A 21,551-nucleotide genomic window follows, 5' to 3' on the forward strand; every position below is an offset into this window, starting at 1 on the left:
TTCGTGGCGATGGAAGACGGCGTGTTTTCACCTTGGGGGTCTACTGGGGGTGTCGGGGTGCTGGTTTTCTGCTTGTTTTTGATCTGGGTGCTGGTTATGCATGTGTATTCACCGTTCACCAAGCTCTATCATAGATTTGTGTGTGTGTGTGTGTTGATTTTGTTTTAAAACACTGAATTTAAATACTATTTATGTGTATTACTAAGTGTGTTGGTGCCACCTTAGGTTATAGCCCGAGTCAGTGCCTCGCCTGCCTCCCCCTGGTAAACCCTAGTCCCCGCCCTGCAGGGCTGGAAAGAATCATTGAGGCCCTGTTATCCAATCATCTGCCCACTGAGACACATCTGCCAACTCACCAAAACCCCTTACATTAGGGACTAACCTGGGGTTTCACACAGAATCAGTATAATATAGAGAGCTGGTTCCCAGATGAAGCAAAACTCAAGAAGCTAAACAGGGAATGAGGCAACCCAGAGACTGGTGATGAAGGAAGTCCCCACTGCCCCAAAGCCTGGAGGGACATAGGGATGAGGTGGTCTCAGAACCAGAAGCAGGGACCCAGCATCCAGACGGATGCTGAAACCACTGTGGAGGCTCCCAAGCATGAGATGGGGCATGAGCTGGGCAGCAGAGGGAGGAGGCACAGTTACAGCTGGAAAATGTCCCTGAGCCTAGAGGCTGCAAACTACCCAGGCTTCTCCTGTTCTCTGTCTCCCAAGCTCCCATTCCCGCCTCCCATTGACTGGACCTGGCCAGAAGCAAGCTGGTGAGTAACCTGGGAAACAGGGCTTGAGGAAGGGTGGGGAGAACCTGCCAATGGGCTCCCAACACCCAGTTCCTTTGCACCTCCCTGCCAGGTCACGCTGCACAGGATGTCGAGTTCCACTGCTAGGAAGGAGGCTCCCCAAACCTGTGTCTGACTCTAAAGGGATTATTAGACTAAACTTACCCACCTCATTGTCTGTATAGCGTCATCGACTCTCCATCACTTTTCCAAAGACAATGGGTAATACAGTGTGGTGGACACACCCTCCGGTGACCCTTGTATAATTCTCTCCCCTTGGGTGTGCGTGGAACATGTGACTTACTTCTAGTCCAGAGAGTAGGGCAGAGGGGAGGGGCTGTCAGTCCTATGATTATCACCTTATGTTATATAAGATGCTGTCTAAGCAGACTAGAGTGAGAGATTCTTCCGCTGGCCTTGAAAAAGCAAAATAGCCATGATTTGAAATGTCTGTAGAGAGTCACATGGCAGGGAACTGCAGCGGGCCACTCGGGCCTGTGCAGCCTCTCTCTACGCCAGTAGCAGCGGGGCCCTTGGTCATACAGCTGCAGGAAAATGAATCTGCCAACAACCTGAACACGCTTGGACATGAATTCTCCCTGGCCATGTCTTCAGATGAGAATACAGCCTGCCTGCTACTAAACTGTAGTCTTATGAGGCCCTGAATATAGGACACAGTGAAGCTATTCCTGGATTCCTCAACCATGAAAACTGAAGGAATCAATGTGTTGTTTTAAGTCATTAAATTTGTGGTGCTTTGTGACACTGCAATAGAAAATGAATAAAGTGGGAAGTAAGGCTCTCTACTTCCCTCTTTCCAAACTGCAGAGCTTCAGTTTAAAAGGTGGGATAATAAATAAGTCACTTAGGAATCACTGCCTTCCCCGCTACCTCTTGTTCTGTCTGAGCCCAAACTGCCAGGGACAATTGGCAGGCAGTTTTGTGTGGCAGGCAGAGCTGCATCTAAGTATGTCCTCTGTGCGCCCGGCTAGAGTTTGTTACCACTGCCGGTCCTTCCATGGTGCTGGGAGAGGCCAAAGCGTCAGGGCTGGACTAGGGGTGCTGTGGGTCAGGGCTGGTAAATGGACTCTCAGGTCTGGATGTTTCGCCCTCAAATGATACAAACATGGATAAAAGTTCGAATGAGACCATCACTAACTAGGAATGGTACGGAACGCTTGAGTGTACCTTTTCACGCCATTTTATTTTCTTTTATGCAGATCAGTGTCGGAGGAAATCCCATAGATTCTTCTGGAAACTGTCAAGATGGTGGGAAGATGAATGCAAAAGTTGCATAGATTGGGCTGCCCACAGTTTGGATTTTCAAGGTCTAAAACATGAAACAAAACAAGGCGAATGGGACTTTTAAGATAAACACAATTGTCCCCCAGAAGGAGAAAAAGGAAGGCCTGACAGTTGTAGAAGCTGCTGGTTCTCAACTATGGTTGCATATCAGAATGGCCTGCAGAGGGTATTTGAAATAAACTGCCAATAAATTAGGTATAACTTAAACACAATCACGTGCACAAATCTTAAGAGGACAGCTTGATGAATTTTCACAAAGTAAACACTCCTGTGTAACCATCATCCTGGAAGCTTTTAAAAATATTGATACTCAGGTCTGACCCATGGAGTATCTGCTCTGGTGATGTGGGTGGGGCTCTGGCCATGTGGGTGGGGCTCTGGCCTTGGGAGCAATAAAGGGCTCAGGTGATTCTGATGTGCAGTCAGGACTGGGAATTATTCACTGGCTTGTAGCAGAGTCTTATTCTAGTCAGAAGCCAGGCAAGGCAGTGGATCTGCCTGGATGCTGGCAAACACCTACTGAAGTAGACGGACTCCGTCCTATCCCAGTGGGCCCGAGGCAGGCGGGTCTGGGCTGCGGATTTCAGGAAAATTAATGGGTCGCTCACAGGCGTCAGTGGAGGCAGTGATGGCAGATACACTCCACGGAGCCTCCTCATCTCAAAAAACAAACAAACAAACAACAACAACAACAACAAACCCTTGATGCTTATAAAATAGATCTGGTGTGACCCGAACCAAGCAGTCTGATTTGGGTTATAGTTATCTGTTTCCTTGGTTTTTCATCCTAGAAGAGATTTCTCTTTAGCATTATTTGAGGCTGTGATAATCCTTAAGAAACTGAGCCTGATTTTCCAGGGATCTCCAGTATAGGGCACTAGAGATTAGAAGCTGGTGATCCCCAAAGGATGGGGGAGAGAAAGAGCAAAAAGGAAATAAAAGAAAAAGATGACATGGACACTTGCACGGCTTTTGCAGGATGGCTTAGCCAACTCAAACCTCTGCAAGACCTTGTCTGTCCTGAACTCCTTCCTGCCACTTGCTGTCAACCAGGGTCCGGGTTCTAATCTCATACTTCACCAGGCGCACTGCTCCCAGGCTGACGGGCTTGTGCTTGTAGACCACAGAATGGGATTCTAGGTCTGTGTGCTTTATTCTCTGCAAAGAGAGTGACCCACCTTAGGTGGGACTGCAATCGGGGTGGCCCAGAGTTCACGAAAGCCGGCACCTGGCACATAGACCCTGGCATATAATATGTGAGGGCAGCAAGAGGGCATTTCCCAATTGGCACCATCTCCTAACAGTGGCTGCTGCTGAGTCAGTTCTCATTTGAGCCCTCACCCTACATAAACCACTGGCTCATGGCCTGGACTTTGGCGAATCTAGAAAAACACCTTTAAGTCAAGCTTATGATGGCTTTGCCAGAATTAAAAAACCAACATAATACTCATAAGGGCGTTTGGACTGGTATTGTCACATAATTCATCTCTTCCAGCCAGAAGAACTCACTGTGTAGGGAGACGCCTGAGTCAGCGGAGACCAAGAGCTGAGGAAGAGAAATGACTTGCTCCAGGGCACATATGAGGTACTGGCAAAGCTGGACTAAAACTCTGGTTTCTTCATTCATGTATTCATTTATTCATTTATCCATTCAGTCATTCAGTCATTCAGTCATTTAAAGCTCCTTTATATAGAGGTTGCAGTGACCCAAGACTGTGCTACTGCACTCCAGCCTGGGTGACAGAATGAGACTCCATCTCAAAAAATAAAGAAAAGTGAAAAAAATAAAGCTTCTCTGTGTTCCTGGTACTGTGATTGATGGCAGTAATAAAAAGATTAATAAGATATGGCCTCCCAAAAGTGTGCAGATTAGAGAAGAGAGACTTAGAAGCAAATCTTAAGTGGAACACAGTGATCCTTCATCATAGTTGTCATTGTCATCGTCAACATCACCGTCCTCATCTTCCCTACTGCATGTGGTGCTTTGTGTGTCAAGCTTGTTCCAAGCCACCCTTTGCACAGATGAACACATTGAAACTCACAACCTGGAGAGGTATGTCCTGTTACCTTCTCTGTCTTAAAGGTGGGGAAACTGCACAGAGGAGGGTTCCTGACACTTGCCCAGGTCCTACAGCTCGAAGGCCACTGGCCTGCAGACTCTCCACTCCTAAACATGGCATTCTCCTGCCTCTCCTAAGGTCCAGCAGGAGCACTGCAGAGAAGCCAAGCACTCTCCTGACTTTTCTGGGGTGCTGCCCATAGCCCACTTTGCAGCTAAACAAAATTAGCCCCTCTCCCAGTTGGGTGCACTACCGGTTATCTTCATGGGGGAATAACTGAATTATATGTATAAACTGAAGATTAATTGAGCCCTACATGCGGAGATAGAAGACTAGAATCTAATCCTGGCTTTACCAACAGAGGCTACTCAGTTTTCAGACACTCAGTTTTCAGATTGTGATCTGCTAAGTGGGCTACCAGTACCTACTTCCCAAGGTTGTTATAAAAATCAAATGACAGCACATATACGAGCGTGGTTAGCACTCACAATACAGTTCATATCGATTAGTAATTAACGATGATTCAATTATTATTAATTCAACATGGATTGACTCTAAATCTAAAAGACTGTTTCAGAGACGTAACTTTCATGCATTCTACCCTTACCTGCATGTAAAAACTGTAAGAGGCAGTATCATGTTTGAGTCCCTTTATCTCAAAGAAGAATCCATATACAGCAATCATTTTTGAGTAAGTTGTATACTCCTAAATTGGGAAAGAAAAACAACAAAGTGAAGGGGGAAAAATATTTAGTATTCAAAGTCAGCTGGGTGCGGTGGCTCACGCCTGTAATCCCAGCACTTTGGGAGGCCAAGGCAGTGAATCGTCTGAGGTCAGGAGTTCGAGACCAACCTGGCCGATGTCTTTTAGTAGAGATGGGGGCAAAACCCCGTGTCTACTAAAAATACCAAAAAAAAAAATAAAATAAAATAAATTAGCTGGGCATGGTGGTGTGTGCCTATAGTCCCAACTACTCAGGAGGCTGAGGCAGGAGAATTGCTTGAATCCAGGAGGCAGAGATTGCAGTGAGTCGAGATTGCATCACTGCACTCCAGCCTGGGCAACAGAGCAAGACTCTATCTCAAAAACAAACAAACAAAAAAAGTCAAGAGGACATGGTAAAACAAAGAATAGCAACAACAACAAACGTCACTCATTCAGCAACTGATTTGAAGGTGAAAATACAATGGCAATTCTAGCCTAGGAAACATGGGAAAAGCCAAACTGAAATCCTTGGTAGTGGTAACTACTACTCACAACTTGGAATAAATTCACTCCAAATTGGATGGCCATTTTGACTTCAGTTAAAAAAAAAATCTATACTACATATTAATGCTTTTAAGTGTAACGTATATTATTTTGAATGAAATATACTTTGAACAATCGTGCAGGAAGATTCCACTGCCCAGTGAACCCTGGAGTCTACCTGGAGAACGATTGTTAAGGGAAAAGCCATCAGTGGCCCCAAAGGTCAGCTTTGACTAATCCATCTTATTCTTTAAAAATATTTCAGTTCTCACAATATTACAAAAAAATTACAAAGCAAAAAGGAAGAAGATATTTAGGCTGCATACAGCTCTAATTTAAAAGTTCTTCTATTTTTATGTTTTTCCCCATACTTTTCCCTGTATCTTCTTTCCCAGGTCCCTGGGAACCCATAAAGTTTGCAAAAGTTACAGTGTTCCCCCCAAACCACACCTCACCCCAATGTTCACAGTCCCCTGGCTGCAATCCTGCTTGGCAAAGAAGGTTTGAGATCAGGTAATCAGTGTTTCTGGAGTGTTTACACCCTCCTCCCCTTGCTCTCACTGCTAACAGTTGGTACAGTTGGCAGAAGTTAGTTGTAGACTTAGTAATAGCTACTGAACAGTGGCAATATTATTTACTCTTTATGTTCCTTAGTGAGGAAAAGAAGAGGTTAGGTATGTTCTTAGATGACCTGTAGTCTATAGACCTTTGAAACAAAGCATGTGGTTTCAATTTGATGGGTCCAAGAGCCACTCAGCACTTGCAGAAAGTCCTGGCTCTGCAATCCGCATCTGCCAACTTAGGCACTACGTCTCTGAAACCAAAAGGCTGAGCCAGCCTATCCAGGGATGACTCAGAGGGGACCCTCTGATGATAGATTCAAGGCGTCTAGTTCTTAGACCATGAATTCTTTTGAGATCACTGCTGGGGTGCCTTGAAATAATCAAAGGAGACCGGTGATTTCCTGAAGAATTATTTCCATCACAAGGAACCCAGCATGGAGCACAGCCAGCAACCCCAACATCCCCTGGTCACTAAGTGTCAAGATGCCTTACCATCAAGTTCCTTAACCCACTGCAGTTTTATTCTGAGATCCATCAAAATAGCTGCCCAGACTGAGTTCACCCCTATAACCTTAAACACGGACTTGGAGTGGAGTCTCTCACTGTTTGCAACTGTTGATGTTTGTGGGAAATAGGATGGCCAACCCTTCCCAGTTTGCCTTGGCCTTTCCTGGCTTTAGAATTGAAGTCCTGCATCCCAGGGCACCTCCTCCATCCAGGTACCACCAGGACCGCTGGTCCCTTTAGTGGGGAAATTATTAAACAGCCTGTACCAAGGCACTGCCTTGTGAATTTTATTTCCTGGGAGCTGATGAGCATGCAGGAGAGACACCCATGATTTCCTCTTCTGTCCCCTGACCTTTCTACCAGGAGTCAGAAGTGATGGCAGCCACCCTCCAGAGGTTCTTAACTAAGCATGAGAGGGACAGTTCCCTTGTTTGAGTGCCGGTCTCAGTACCTGGTTAAAGAGCAGCCCAAATCTCACAGCCTGGGTGTTAAGATCTTTCAGGTGAGCCATGTCACCTCCATTCTCCAGCTGAAATGAAAACGCACACAGCTGACCACAGTGGATCCTCCAGACACAAGTGCCTCTCTTCATCTCCGTGTCTCTTCCTTGATCTCTGCACCCCTCACCGTGTTTGAAAAAGAGTTTTGCCTCTAGATGCACATTCAGCCATTCATTCAGTTCACAGACATTTATTAAAACCCTACTGTGTCAGGTCCTGTGCCTGGTGCTTTCAGCGGATGCAAGGAGAAGACAGAAAAGTACCTGAGCAGTCTCACCTGGGAAATAAAATGCGCACACAGGGCAGAGATGACCACGGTCACAAACTCAAGAGCAAGTAAGGCCCCTCATGGCAGGCTCCAAGGTGAGGGCTGGGGAGGGGAGGGAGCGGAACTCGAGAGGATGGCATTGGTAGCAGGGAACAAAACGAAGGAGGTGGGCAGGGTCAGAGGACCAAGAGGGAGGTGGAGACTTCCCAAGACATCTGCACAGACTGTCTCCTCTCTGTCACTCCTGTGCTGCTCTGTTAGAGCACAGTCCTGAGTTATGTCCCAGAAAAGCACCTCCTTCCACGGAGTCAAGATCTATGGTGTGGGCAGCGCTGAGCACTGTAGTTTGCACATTACAATAGGTATTTGTGGAGCAGAACTGAATTTTAACTAGTGACTCATACATCTTCAGAACTCACACACTGCCCTTCTTCATCTCTAAAAACGCAAGACTGAAAACACATAAGAAGTACAACAGTTTGCATGGACAATTCACAAAGGGGAAATGCTGCATGGAAAAACATTCCTAGCTACCAGTAATAAAGGAAATGCATACTAAAAAATGAGATGCTGTTGTTCCCTTCTCAATTAACAAAAGAAATTTGAAATGTAAATGCCCTATGTTGCTGAGGGTGTGCAAAGAGAGACATGCTCATTTATTACTGGAAGAAGAGTAATTTGATCCCAACATTTGTTAATCTGTATCAGGAACAAAAATGCATATGGCGGGTGCTGGAATTGCCCAGATTCCAAGTCTGGATCTTCTCCCTTCTCTCCTTCCCAGGCACTGCTCTCCTCTCTTACCCTGGAGGACAATCCAGACATGTCCTTACTCAAAGGTCTAAAGGTTTCAAATGTGAAACACATCTCCAGAAAAGACAAAGCCAGAGAGGCAATACATTTCAACAACTGTTTCCTTGCAGAGCAGGCAACTCACTGCGTGGTAATGGTTGGCTGTAACCTGGTTCAGCTACGACTCTGGGAAGAAGTTAAGGTCCCGCAGCTCCTCCAGATCCTTGCCTTGGAAGAAACACAAAAGGAACATTTTTTCATTTTATTCACCCCAGAGCCTCAAAGTCCCCTTTACAGAAAGGAAAAGGAAGAAGTCAGGAGCTGAGGGAAGAGAAAAGGGTGGATGGTCTCGTTTAAGATTTGATTGACAAAGTGGAAATAAAACATCTCAGGGTAACTGTGGTTATGTTCAGAGTCAATTACTTCTGTATTTCAAATCAATTCTCTTCAAAAAAACTTATACAAATACCAGCCTGGTCAACACGGTGAAATCCTGCCACTACTAAAAATGCAAAAATCAGCTGGACATGGTGGCACGCACCTATAATCCCAGCTACTCAGGAGGCTGAGGTAGGAGAATCACTTGAACCCAGGAGATGGAGGTTGTAGCGAGCCAAGATTTTTTTTTTGCACCAGTGCACTCCAGCCTTGGGGGACAGTGAGACTCCATCTCAAAAAAAACCAAAAAAACAAAAAAAAAACTTACACAAATAAACTTCCAAAGGAATGAATAAATTCAATGGCCATTTCAACTTCAGTTTTTTAAAAATCTATACTACATATTAATTAGTTTAAGTGTAACTTATATAATTGTGAATGAAATATACTCTCAACAATCTTGCAAGAAGATATTGCTGCCCAGTGAACCCTGGAAGTTACCTTAAGAACTATTGTTAAAGGAAAAGCCATCAGTGGCCCTCGAAGGTCAGCTTTGACCAGTCCTCCTTATTTTTCAAAGACATTTTAGTTCTCACAATATTGTCAAAAAATTACAAAGCAAAAAGGAAGAAGTTATTTAGGCTGCACATAGATCCAATTAAAATTTCTATATATTTTTTCTATTTTATTTTATTTTTATTTCTTAGATCTCCCTTCCTAGATCCCTGGGAGAAAGTCACAGTGTTCCCCTGCAACCATTCCTCACCCGAACATTCACAGCCCCTGGCTGCAGTCCTGCCTGGCAGAGGAGGTTTGAGATCAGGTAATCAGTGTTTCTAGAATGTTTGGAAGCAACTTGGACAAAACTACCGGACTCCATGAACCATTTCTGAGTTCTACAGCTACTTATTATATCTGGACAGCTGGAAACGGCTTTGAAAATGTTCTCAGATGTCCTTTCAGATGCAAAGATCTCATGGGTGGCCTCCTGGACTGCTGATAACATGCTCCCCAATATGTCTTTCCTCTTTCCGAGTGACAGGTGCCATCCCCTGTGCCCAGAGCATGAGGCTGAGGGAGCACAAGCCTGAATGGATCATAGATCCAGAGTTTCCTCCCAAACTGCAGAACAAGGGGCCTAGAAATGAACCATGTAAAGAGGTAGGACATACAATTCAATCAATTCAATGCCAATAAAACAGCCCTTGGCAGCTGTGCACTGCTTCGCAAGATACAAGCCCCTTCTAGTCATCATCAGATTTCATCAGAGCTCCGATTACCCCCATTTTACAGATAGAGAAAGTGAGACCAAGCAGCTACATGACTTTCCCCAAGTCACAGAGATTGGAAGTGGCAATGCCATGTTTCAGCTGATTCCCTTGGAAACATCGAGTGGGGCTCCCCTGGCAGTGGCTGAGGGGTGGGCAGGTGCCCAGCAGCTTTCCTGTGCATGTGCTCACCTGGGCCAGGGCTTACCTCTTACCTTTGGTGATATTGTGCAGATGCAAGCTGAGGAAGAGCGGCCTCAATCTCTGTCCTATATCCCGGTCCAGAAAGCAACGATTCTTGGGAAAGCTTAGCAGAGGCACAAAGAAGAATAACAGACCTTCAGCAAACTCCTTTCTGGAATAAGCCTGGGCTAGGGAAAGCCATGTCGTACAGACTAGTGGCTTCATCAGCCAGGTGGGGATGGGGCCTGGGTCTCTCCGGAGGGGTCAGGTATGTGGAAGCAGATGGTAGCTTAGATGACATTTTATAAAGTCCAGCCCCAGAGACAGTAATGGAGACAAATGCTTATATTCCCTTCGGCATCTACTACTGAGTACTGCACATAGTAGGTGCCCAGTAAATGTGTATTAAGTGACTGATGGGAACACATGTTACTTGACAGAGGACCTCATTATGCATTTTCTCACTTGAGTGTCACAAACTTCCCGTGGGGCAGACAGGGCAAGGATTGTTAGCTTCATTTCACAGATGAGAAATAGAGGCTCAGCCCGGACGGGAACCCAGGACTCCTGACTCCTGTTCATATGCTGCCCTTCCAGTAAGCGACCAAATTAGACACTTCAAAAGTGCTTTCTGGTAAAATTAAAAAGAAGAAAACAGATGTGTTGGGTAACTAGTTTTAGCAGCTGGTTTCAGGATCAGTTCTACTATATTCAGTTCAGCTTAATACTAAGCTCCAAATAACTTCCTCATGAAGCTGAAGGTCAGCACTGGCTTGAGAAGATCCAGTTCTTTTTGAGAAGACATGCACACACAGACACACGTTCCACTCCCTGCCCTTGTTTTGAAATAACTTACTTCACAAAAAATGGCCACTTTTCATAAACGGGGACAATGGGGAACAATGTTTCCAAGTCTCTTTGGAAATGCAAACTCACTCCCACAAGGCAGAGCCTGCATAGGACCCACCCAGGGTACTTGTAGATTATTTTTCCATAAATCAAGAGTGATGTCCAAGTCACACCCTGTGCCAGCTGGACGGAGGTCACCTCTGGCCAAGTGGCCCCCTCCGTCAGAGATGCCCGCCAGCTTTCCTGGAATCATTTATTTTCAGAAAATCTGGGAATTCCTGGGACTGCCCAACTGCTCCATGTCAGGGATGCCAGAAGATAGGTCCAGAGGTGCAGAAAAGTTGTGGGCACAATGACAAGTAAGTTCTGATTCGATTCAAGGGGTATTTACCAGCATCTACCCTGTGCCTGTCTCTGGAGGTGGACAGAGCAGCCGTAAATAAAGTCCGGTGGATGCTTTCAGAAGTGCAGAACTATTGGTCCTGGAACCAGCCCTCCATTACCCAGGGTAAGTGGAGCCGGGGGCTGGTGGGTGCGATGCCTGTGCCCTGCAAACACTGATATCCTCTTGGGAGAAATAACAGTCGCTCACTCCCTTTCCTCACACGATCAGGATGCCTCCTCCTTCTTCTGCCTCTTTTTCATCATGTCATGGAGGAACAGCTGAGGCGCCATTATGGCTGGGCATCAAGTGTCAAAGGAGAAGAAGGGACCAAGCTGATGCCTTCCTCCCCAGCCTCATCCAGTGCTCTGGGGACAAGCCAGCACCCGTGGCCAGGGCTCCACAGCCTGGCACTGCCCTGAGCAGTGAGCCCCTGCTGGAACTGCAGCTTGAATACAGATTCAGCTGCAGAAAGGAAAGGACCCAACTGGAGGAAAGCATTTCCCTCCACCGGGAAGCTCCAGGCCCGGTTCTGTTGATTTGTTGGCGTGGCAAAGCTGCCGGCAGGGGCGAGAGGAACCAAGACCCTGATCCTCCTGTGAGAGGCACTCCAACCCAACGGCCATTCAGCCAGGGCCTCTCTGGACAGCCTTCCTGTCCCTGAGGATTTGGAAACAGCTTTGTTGAGACAGCTGGTTGGACTTTATGACCCCTTGGGGCCTCTGGGAAGTGGCACTGACGCTCACTTTTGTGGCTGACATGGAGAGGCCATGAGTCATCTCATCATTCAACCAAGCTGGGGACCCCGAGACAGGCAGACCAGGGTCCAGTCTCAGCCAGGCCAGCCACAGTCCTGTGACTGGGCCTCTCAGAGCTTCACTCTCCTCTGTCAAGTGGGAGCAGTAGCCACACTGGGGAAATGGGAGGAGTAAAGCTGACAGTGTTTGGGAAGGGCTTGGGCCGGCTGCTGGCACCCAGTGAGTCCTCAACACCTATAAGTACCACCATTGTCCTCCCGCCCCAGGGAAAGTGAATGGACTCAAGGTGGGTCAAATGCAGGGAATTGCTCTTGATGGCATTCATCATCATTATCACCCTCCAAATCACCCAAGTTATGGGCCACCTCAGAGAAAGAAAGTAGTGTCCTCAGCTTCTGATTTCCTGAAATCTCAAAGGATCTGAGGGTTGTGGTCCATCCTCAGAACGGATCAATATAACCCGGCTCCAGGAGCCTAGCGAGGTCCATCGTCTCGGAGCCAAGTGTCCTACACAGACCACTCAGGGCCAGTCCAGCACATTTTCCATTTTACTTGACGCCACTTAACCGTCTGGGAGCAGAGGCACCTACTCCTCCCTGGCCTAGTGGTGAGTGCATTCAGGTGGTGTCACATAAGATGGGAGCCAGCAGCTGCTGAGTCTGGGGACTGCTGTGCCTGGTTACACTAGTGAAGTCAAAGACTGGCATGGTTTCCCCTGGTACTGTGCTCTGTTTGTGCAAAGACCTCTTTTGCTTTAGCGCTTACTTTTTTGAGACAATTTCAGGCGATGATCTCTGCCTCCCAAAGTTCACTGAGAAACCCTGGGGGGTGACCCCTCTAGGGAAGACAGTTCACAATTTCTTGCTACTGAAAGACACATCCAGGTTGGCTCTGGATTCTACTTGCTAGACCCTGGGAACAAATCTCCCATAGACTCTCACAGTGCCTGGGGACAAGTCTCCCTCTGATGGGTACATATTGTAATGTTAGAGGTACTCTTAGCCACAACTTTCTCACTTCCTCTAACCTGTCATCTGCTGGAGCCTTTGACCCTTCCTGCGAGGGTCAGGCCCACAGCCCTGATAGTCCCGGCACTTCAGATTTGAGCCTTAACATACATATATGCTACAGCACGGATGAACTTGGAAGCAGTACGCCAGACACAAGGGCAAATGCTGGATGACTCTGCTCTGTGAGGTACCTAGAGTCATCAAATTCCTAGACACAGAAAGTAGAACGGGGGCTGCCAGGGGCTACGGAGGGGAAATGGGAGTTGATTCATGGGTAGAGTTTCAGTTTGGGAAGATGGAAAAGTTCTGGAGATGGCTTCACAGCAGCGTATGCCACTGAACTGAACGCGTAAGAACGGCTAACATGGGAAAAATTCAGGCTATGCGTATTTTGCCACAAACTAAAAGAGAAATTAGGGTTAAAAATGACTTAGCTTATTTGAGAAATCTTGAACTAGCATATTAAATTTTAAGACAACATTTGAAAAAAATACACATTTAGGGCAATAACTCACAATGAGAAGAGGACATGGCTTTTTTTTTTTTTTTTTTTTTCAAAATATAACTCAGTGTAGAAGACTTGGGACACTTCTGAAATCAAAGAACCAGGAAATGGAGGACGGGTGCCATGGCTCATGCCTGTAATCCCAACACTTCGAGAGGCCAAGGGGCAGGCGGATTACCTGAGGTCAGGAGTTCGAGACCAGCCCCCCCAACGTGGTGAAATCCCATCTCTACTAAAAACACAAAAATTAGCCAGGCATGGTGGCAGGCACCTGTAATCCCAGCTACTTGGAAGGCTGAGGCAGGAGAATTGCTTGAACTTAGGAGGCAGAGGTTGCAGTAAACCAAGATCGTGCCACTGCACTCCAGTCCGAGCGACACAGTGAGACTCCATCTCAAAACAAAAAAACAACAAAAAAAAAAAAACAGGAAATGTTCTTCTTGGCTCCTAACACTCAAGTATGGCAAATGAAACAACAATTCCTGCTGCCACCCCCACATCATGACCTACCAAAGGTCACCACATTTTAGAATCCCTGTCACATGCTGTCCTGGGCCTTTTCTTCTCTCAGGGCTGACCCACCCATCAGTCCCAGCGAGTGTGTGTTGTTACGTCCATGCACGGTGCTTAGGCTGCTTGCCCCAAGTCTACAGGCAGTGGATGGCAGAGGTGGGGCTGAGACTCGGGGCTGACTTCTCCTAACATGCATCTCATTTACTGCTTGTGTCTGCTCCTGGATTGCAAGCTCTGTGATGACAGGGTTTGTGTCTGCATTGTTTATTATTGTACTCTCGGTGTCTTTTACAGTGCCCGGCACTTAGCTTGCAACATGTTGGGTGAATTAATTGGATGAACGACCTCGTCCCTGCCAACTCTCCAGCCTCATTCACCCATCCCTCCACTCACCCATAACTTATCTTCTAGGAATGCCAATAGGGCCCCCCCGGTGCACATGCTTACACACACTTGCCTGCACATACAGGCCAGCCTATGCCGCTGTCTGCATGCCCATGTGGTCCTGTCTGCTGTCACCATGACCTATCAGCTTTTCCCTGAGACCAAGTTCAGTGTACTTCTGCCTGTCAAGGGAAATCCTGTCTAATCAGAACCATAGCTGCCCTTTTTAAGAACCTCCTACACCCAGACTCCTGTGCTCCTTCCATTCCTCCATGCTTACTGTTGAAGGTATGTTTGGTGCTTCTCAGTATGCCTGGAAAGCCAAGAAGCAATGCTGGGGAAGTGGAAAGTTAGTAAGAACTAACCATAATATTTAGTGATCTTGAGAACAAGAGAGACTCAGGTTCCAGAGATCCAAGTTAAAGGAGAGCAGAGGCATCACCTTTCAGAGCAAGAAAAGACACAAACAAGGCAAGAAGCACAAACGTCAGATAATGAGAAATCCTCTTGTCCCAGAATACATCAACCTCCCTGCACAAGGCCTGGTTGAGTTATTCTAAAAGAGAACAATTTAATGGTCCTAATGTCCATGACTCATGGGATATTTCAAAATTAATATGCTGGTAAAGAGATCAGTGTTGTCACACCAGGGTTGCCCAGTTTCATGCTAACTCTGGCTACATCTGCAAATGCCATTCATGAATCACAACAGGCACATGGCTTCTGCCCATCCTGGGGACACAGCATCACAGCGCATTTCCCTCAAGAAATCAGTGGGCTCAGGGCACCTAGAGTACAGGGCATGGCAGGGAAGCTGTCCTTAAGTCTCTCTCTGCGGTTCCCTTAGGAATGGTAAGTGGGGGAACGGGTGGGGGGAGATGCTGTTGGGTTCACCAGTTCACACCCACACAGCCAGCACATGCTCAAAAGAGGTCAGAGGAGGAATTCATCCAGTGTGCACATGAGATCAGAGAAGGCTTTCTGGAACTGGCTTTGTCCAGCTCTGTAAAGGCTGGGTCAGATTTGGGTAGGGCACAGGTAAGAAGAGACTCAGTTGGAGAATCAGGGGAATCTAGAAGTTGGGATCATGTGAGAATTGGCTTCATTGGCTACATTCAAATTAATTCCTTCTGGTAAGGTTGGAAGCTCATTGCCAGAATCTATGCTGCAGTGTCTGAGAGATACCTATTTAGTGATTAATAAATCAGCTAAAGATCAGAATTACATGTCTGTTATGATTTGCCCTTGACTCTGAGAGCTAAGAGTGTCAAAAGACCTAGAAGACCAAGGTCAACCCCAGTATCACCATCACTTTACAAAAGGAGCCTGAGTAAGCTCCTCATTATCCCTGGGCCTTAGCTTATTCAACTGCAAAATCAAACGGTGAGACCAGGTGATCTCTAAGGGACCTTACAGCGTTGACCTTCTTTGATTTAATAAAGTGAGTAATTTATGAACTGGCAATAACTGAATGCATGTTGTTGTCCTGTAGCTTCCAAACTGCCACTCATTTCAATTAGTATAATCATAAGAAGAGTTCTACACTATCCTCCAGCAGAAGGGTTTTGGAGGTGAGAAGACATTTTCTGCTTCTGATTATAAGGACCAATTTCACCTGACTGAGGACTGAATTTTCCACCCTTCTAGCAGTTGTTCAGATCCAGCCCTGTCCTACATACCATAAAAGGACACATAAGAAGCAACAAGAAGCTACTTGTCAATATCCTGCTGAGCCTGAGCATACACAAAGTAACTGGAGAGTCATCCCGAGGCCCTGAGAAGAGAGTTCCACTTGAAATGTAGCACACACACTGTGATGCCTAAGGCTGGAGGGAGAAAGTTTCAAATCAAAGTCAAATCCATAGCCAGCAGGACTGAAACCATCCCATGCTTTGTGCGCTTCAAGCTGTCACTCTGCAGACATGACACTTGTTTCTATGTAATACTAAACAGCTGGCCAGAAAGTCACTATATTCCTTCTTGCAATCTGTATTTGATGTGCAATGCAGAGTAGTTTCCAGAGTTAAAGTGAAGTAGTTCAGAAGTTAAAATCATCATTAAAGAACATTCAAAGCACCATTCATTCAGTACTTAGTCAACAGCTTCTAGCTATTAAATATCGGGGACTGGGAGGGTAAAGTGAGTAAGACACAGTCCTTGAACCAAACGGCCAGTGTGGGAACCATACATAGGAACAGGCAATCACAATAATTATTTTATTTACAAGTGAGAAAGCTTACAGAGATGGGCATGCAATACTATGAAGCCCAGAGACTGAGCATCTGAACCAGACTGTGGGGGAAGAGGGTGCTCCTAGAGGGTTTCCTTGGGGATTACGGAGTCAAGTGTGGAGGCACAGTGGCTCACTCCAGCAAGATGGTATTTGAAATACACCAAAACCCTGAGCTCCTAATAAATGAGTTGATCTCTCTAAAGTCACCATAATTAATCCAAAATAAGATCATCTTCCACAGGTGCTATATTTTTGTATAAATCACCATGGATTCCAAACTGCAATGGGCTGCTTCTCCCATCTTCTTTTATCTCCTTCTATAGCCAGGTGAACCAGATGAAAGAATTAATCCTCTTGCTGCCATATTTGTTCTTACAGATACTCTCTCCACTCCATCTTCTTCATATCACCAGAGCTCAGACCCTTCACCCCTCATGGAGACAGTGGTAACTCTTCCCATGGCCTCCTCGTTATCTCCACCCACATGTCCCCTACTTGAATGACTGATAAAACCACACCCCACTCCTGACCCAGTACAACATAGACATGCATTTTATATCAAAACTCATGGGATGCAGTTAAAGGAAATGTATAGCTCCAAATCAGAAAAGAAGAGAGCCTGGAAATCAGATGTCTAAATACCCATGTCAAGAGATTAGAAAAAGAATATCAAATAATTCTTGAAGAAAGTAGAAGTAAGGAAATAATGAAGAGAAAAATTAATGAAACAGAAAACATACCATTGAAAAATATCAACAGGTGTGTCAAGTCAAAGGGTGTTTCTTTTAAAAGTGAATAAAATAAACCTCTCTTAAGGTTGATCAAGGAAGAAAAAGAAAAGAAATAGACAAATTATCAATATCTGATATGAAAAGAGGGCCATCACAATAAATTCTACAGATACTAAAAACATAATAAACATTTACCAAGTGGATTAAAGACTTAAATGTAAGGCCTAAAACTATAAAAATCCTAGAAGAAAACCTAGGAGATACCTTTCTCGATTCAGTCTTTTCAGAGAATTTGTGATTGTCCTCAAAAGCAATTGCAATAAAAACAAAAATTGACAAGTGGGACCTAATTAAACTTAAGAGCTTCTGCACAGCAAAAGAAATTATCAACAGAGTAACAATGGAATTAAGTTAGAAATCAGTAACAGGAAGATATATAGAAAATCCTCAAATATTTGGAAAATAACACAGTTCTAAATAACCCATAGGCTCAAAGAGAACTCAATGGGGAAATTAGAAAGTATTTTGAACTGAATGAAGTTTAAAACACAACGTATCAAAATTTGTGAGATGCAGCTAAAGCAATAATTACAGGGAAATTTATAGCACTAAACACTTAGAAAAAAGGTCTTAAACCAATGATGTTGAAGTTTCTACCTTATAAAACTGGGAAAAGAAGAGCAAAGTAAACATTTGACAAAATAAAACATCTATTCCTGATAAAATTTATCATCAAACTAGAAATAAAAGGAACCTCCTCAACATGATAAAGGGTATGTATTAAAAAACCCATAGTTAAAATTTTATTTAATAATGGAAGATTAAATTCTTTCCCCCTATAATCTAGAACAAGGCAAGAATGTCCACTCTCACCACTTCTGTCCAACAATGTACTGAATATTCTAGTCAGTGTAATAAGGCAAGAACAAAAACAGGCATACAGATAGAAAGGAAAAATAAAATTGTCTTTATTTACAGGTGATATGATTGCATATGTAGATTCCTAAGGAATCTGTAAAAAAGTTTCTAGAACTATAATTGAGTTCTACTATGGTTGCATAGTACAAAGTCAATGTATAAAAATTTGTATTTCTACATATTAGCGAAGAACAACGGAAATCAAAATTAAAATAAAAATACCTTTTATAATAGTGTTAATATGAAAGACTTAGAGATAAATTTTCTAAATGATGTGCAAAACTACATGAAACATTTATGAAAGAAATTTAAAAGGACCTAAATAAATGGAAAGATGTACCGTATTCATGGATCAGAAGACTCAATCTTAAGAGGTAAATTCTTCCCAAATTGGCCTGTGCATTCAAGACAATCCTTATCAAAACTCCCACAAGATTTTTCTACAAAAACTGTCAAACTGATTTTAAAATCAATATGAAAGTGCAAAGGAGCTAATCAAAATAACTTTGAAAAAGATTAACAAAGCTAGAGAACTTACATTACCTTATGTCAACACTTAGTAAAATGAATTATCTAATGAAAATAACGTATTAGTATAAAATAGGAATATGGTTTAAAGGAACAGAATATTGAGTCCCAAAATAAACACACACATATGGTTGATGTTTGACAAAGGTGCCAAAAGCAATTCAAGGAAAATTGAATTACCTTTTCAACACATTGTACTGAATAAATGGATATCTATATGCAAAACATGAAGCTTAACCCTTACCTCACATATATATAAAACTTAACTCAAAACTAAGCATAAATATAAATGTGAGACCTAAAACTATAAATCTCCCAGAAGAAAACCTAGAGGAAAAGTCATAGTCATCTTGCTTTGGCAAGATTATTAAGTAGGACACGAAAGGAATAAGCTGAAAAGAAAAAAACGTTGATACATTGAATATCAAAATAAGAAACTTCTGATATTCAAAAAACACTGTTTTGAAAGTGAAAATGTAAGTAATAGACTTAAAGAAAATATTTATGAAATATATATCTGACAAATGACTTGTATCCAGAATATATAAAGAATACTCACAATTTAATAATAACCCAATTTAAAAAATATGGGCCAAAGGTTTGAACAGACTTTTCATTAAAGAAGATAGATGAAGGACAAATAAACATATGATATGATGCTCACCATCATTAGTAACTGGGGAAATGTAAGTTAAAATCACAATGATGGCTCAAGCCTGTAATCCCAGCACTTTGGGAGGCCGAGGCGGGTGGATCACGAGGTCAAGAGATCGAGACCATCCTGGTCAACATGGTGAAACCCCGTCTCTACTAATACAAAAAAAAATTAGCTGGGCACGGTGGCGCGTGCCTGTAATCCCAGCTACTCAGGAGGCTGAGGCAGGAGAATTGCCTGAACCCAGGAGGCGGAGGTTGCGGTGAGCCGAGATCGCGCCATTGCACTCCAGCCTGGGTATCAAGAGCGAAACTCCGTCTCAAAAAAAAAAAAAAAAAAAAAAAAAAATCACAATGAGATACCATTACATATGCATTAAATTGGCAAAAATTAAAAAGGCTGAGCAAATGTTAGCAAGGATGTAGAACAAATGAAATGCCTGTAATCCAGCACTTTGGGAGACAGAGGTGGGTGGATCCCTTGAGGTCAGAAGTTCCAGACTAGCCTGACCAACATGGCAAAACCCCACCTCTACTAACAATACAAAAATTAGCCAGTCGTGGTGGCATGCACTTGTAATCCCAGCTACCTGGGAGGCTGAGGCAGGAGAATCGCTTGCACCTGGGAGGCAGAGGTTGCAGTGAGCCAAGATCATGCCACTGCACTCCAGCCTGGCAACAGAGTAAGACTCTGTCGCAAAAAAAAAAAAACAAAAAAAAATAGTACAGCCACATTGGAAAACAGTTTGGCAGTTTCTTAAAAAGTTAAACATACTCCGACCATTTTACCCAGCCATTCTACCCATAGGTATTTATTTACTTAAAAGAAATGGAAGCATATTCTCCCATACAGACTTGTATGTGAATGTTTATAGTAACTTTACTTGTAAAGTTACTAAAAACAACTCAAATGTCTATGAAAAGAGGAATAGAAAACAAATTTTGGTAATCCATGAATGGAATATCACTCAGCAATAAATAAAAAGATACATGCAACAACTTCAGAAGAACCAGGAAATGGAGGATGGGTGCAATAAATAAAAAGATACATGCAACAACATCAATGAATCTCTGAATAATTATGACGAGCGAAAGAATCCAGAAAAAAGGGAGTACAGACTCCATGATTTATTTATATAACATCCTAGAAATACAGTCACGCACCACTTAATAACGTTTCAGTCAACAACAGACCACATATAAGATAGTGGTCCCAAAGGATTATAATGGAGCTGAAAAACAGAACCGAAAGAGTCCTACCATCTAGTAATACCATAGCACAACACATGTGTTTGTGGTGTGGCTCGTGTAAAAAAACCCTACTGTGCTACCTGTTGTATAAAAGTGTAGTACATACAATTATGTACGGTACATAACACTTAATAATGATAATAAATGACTGTTACTCATTTATGTATTTACTATTATATACTTTTAATCTTTATTTTATAGTGTATTCCTTCTATTTATTAAAAAAAAGTTTGCAGCTTCAAAGAGGACCTTCAGGAGGTATTTCAGAAGAAGCCGTTGTTATGATAGGAGATGACAGCTTCATGGGTGTTACTGCCCCTGAAGGCCTTCCAGTGGGACAAGATGTGGAGGGGGAAGACAGGGACACTGATGGTCCTGACCCTGTGTAGGCCTAGACTAATGTGTGTGTCTGTGGCTTCGTTTTTAACAAAAAAGCTTAAAAAGTAAAAAATATACAATTTTTAAAAATAGGATAAGAGCTTACAGAATAAGATTATAAAGAAAATGGTTTAGGCTGGGTGCCGTGGCTTACGCCTGTAATCCCAGCACTTTGGGAAGCCAAAGCAGGTGGATCACGAGGTCAGGAGTTTGAGATCAGCCTGGCCAAGATGGTGAAACCCCATCTCTACTAAAAATACAAAAATTAGCCAGGCGCAGTGGCGGGTGCCTATAATCCCAGCTACTTGGGAGGCTGAGGCAGGAGAATCGCTTGAACCTGAGAGGCGAAGGTTATAGTGAGCCGCAACCACGCCATTGTACTCTAATCTGGGCGACAGACCAAGACTCCGTCTCAAAAAAGAAAGAAAGGAAGAAAGAAATTATTTTTGTACAATTGTATAACGTGTTTCTGTTTTAAGCTAAGTGTTATTACAAGAGTCAAAGTTTTTTAAATTAAAAAATTTATAAATGCTTATAGTAAGCTAAAGTTTATTCATTATTGAAGGAAGAACATTTAAGTGTAGCCTAAGTGCACCATGT

At 43.8% G+C, this 21,551-nt stretch overlaps 1 protein-coding gene across 1 annotated transcript in view; it reads right to left on the minus strand.

The window, feature by feature from the left end:
* Positions 1 to 712: 712 nt before the first annotated feature.
* Positions 713 to 21,551, minus strand: part of BTBD16 (BTB domain containing 16) — a 57,828-nt gene continuing 36,989 nt past the window's right edge. The window contains 5 exon segments of the mRNA XM_064373776.1: positions 713 to 2,114; positions 4,757 to 4,855; positions 6,920 to 6,997; positions 8,174 to 8,256; positions 9,890 to 9,981. Of these exon segments, the coding sequence (XP_064229846.1) occupies positions 2,046 to 2,114; positions 4,757 to 4,855; positions 6,920 to 6,997; positions 8,174 to 8,256; positions 9,890 to 9,981 (421 nt within the window). The 3' untranslated portion in view covers positions 713 to 2,045.

The sequence above is a fragment of the Aotus nancymaae genome, unplaced genomic scaffold (genome assembly GCF_030222135.1).
Source record: "Aotus nancymaae isolate 86718 unplaced genomic scaffold, 86718_ANA_hifiasm-v0.15.2.pri h1tg000010l, whole genome shotgun sequence".
In the NCBI taxonomy this organism is placed as follows: Eukaryota; Metazoa; Chordata; class Mammalia; order Primates; family Aotidae; genus Aotus; species Aotus nancymaae.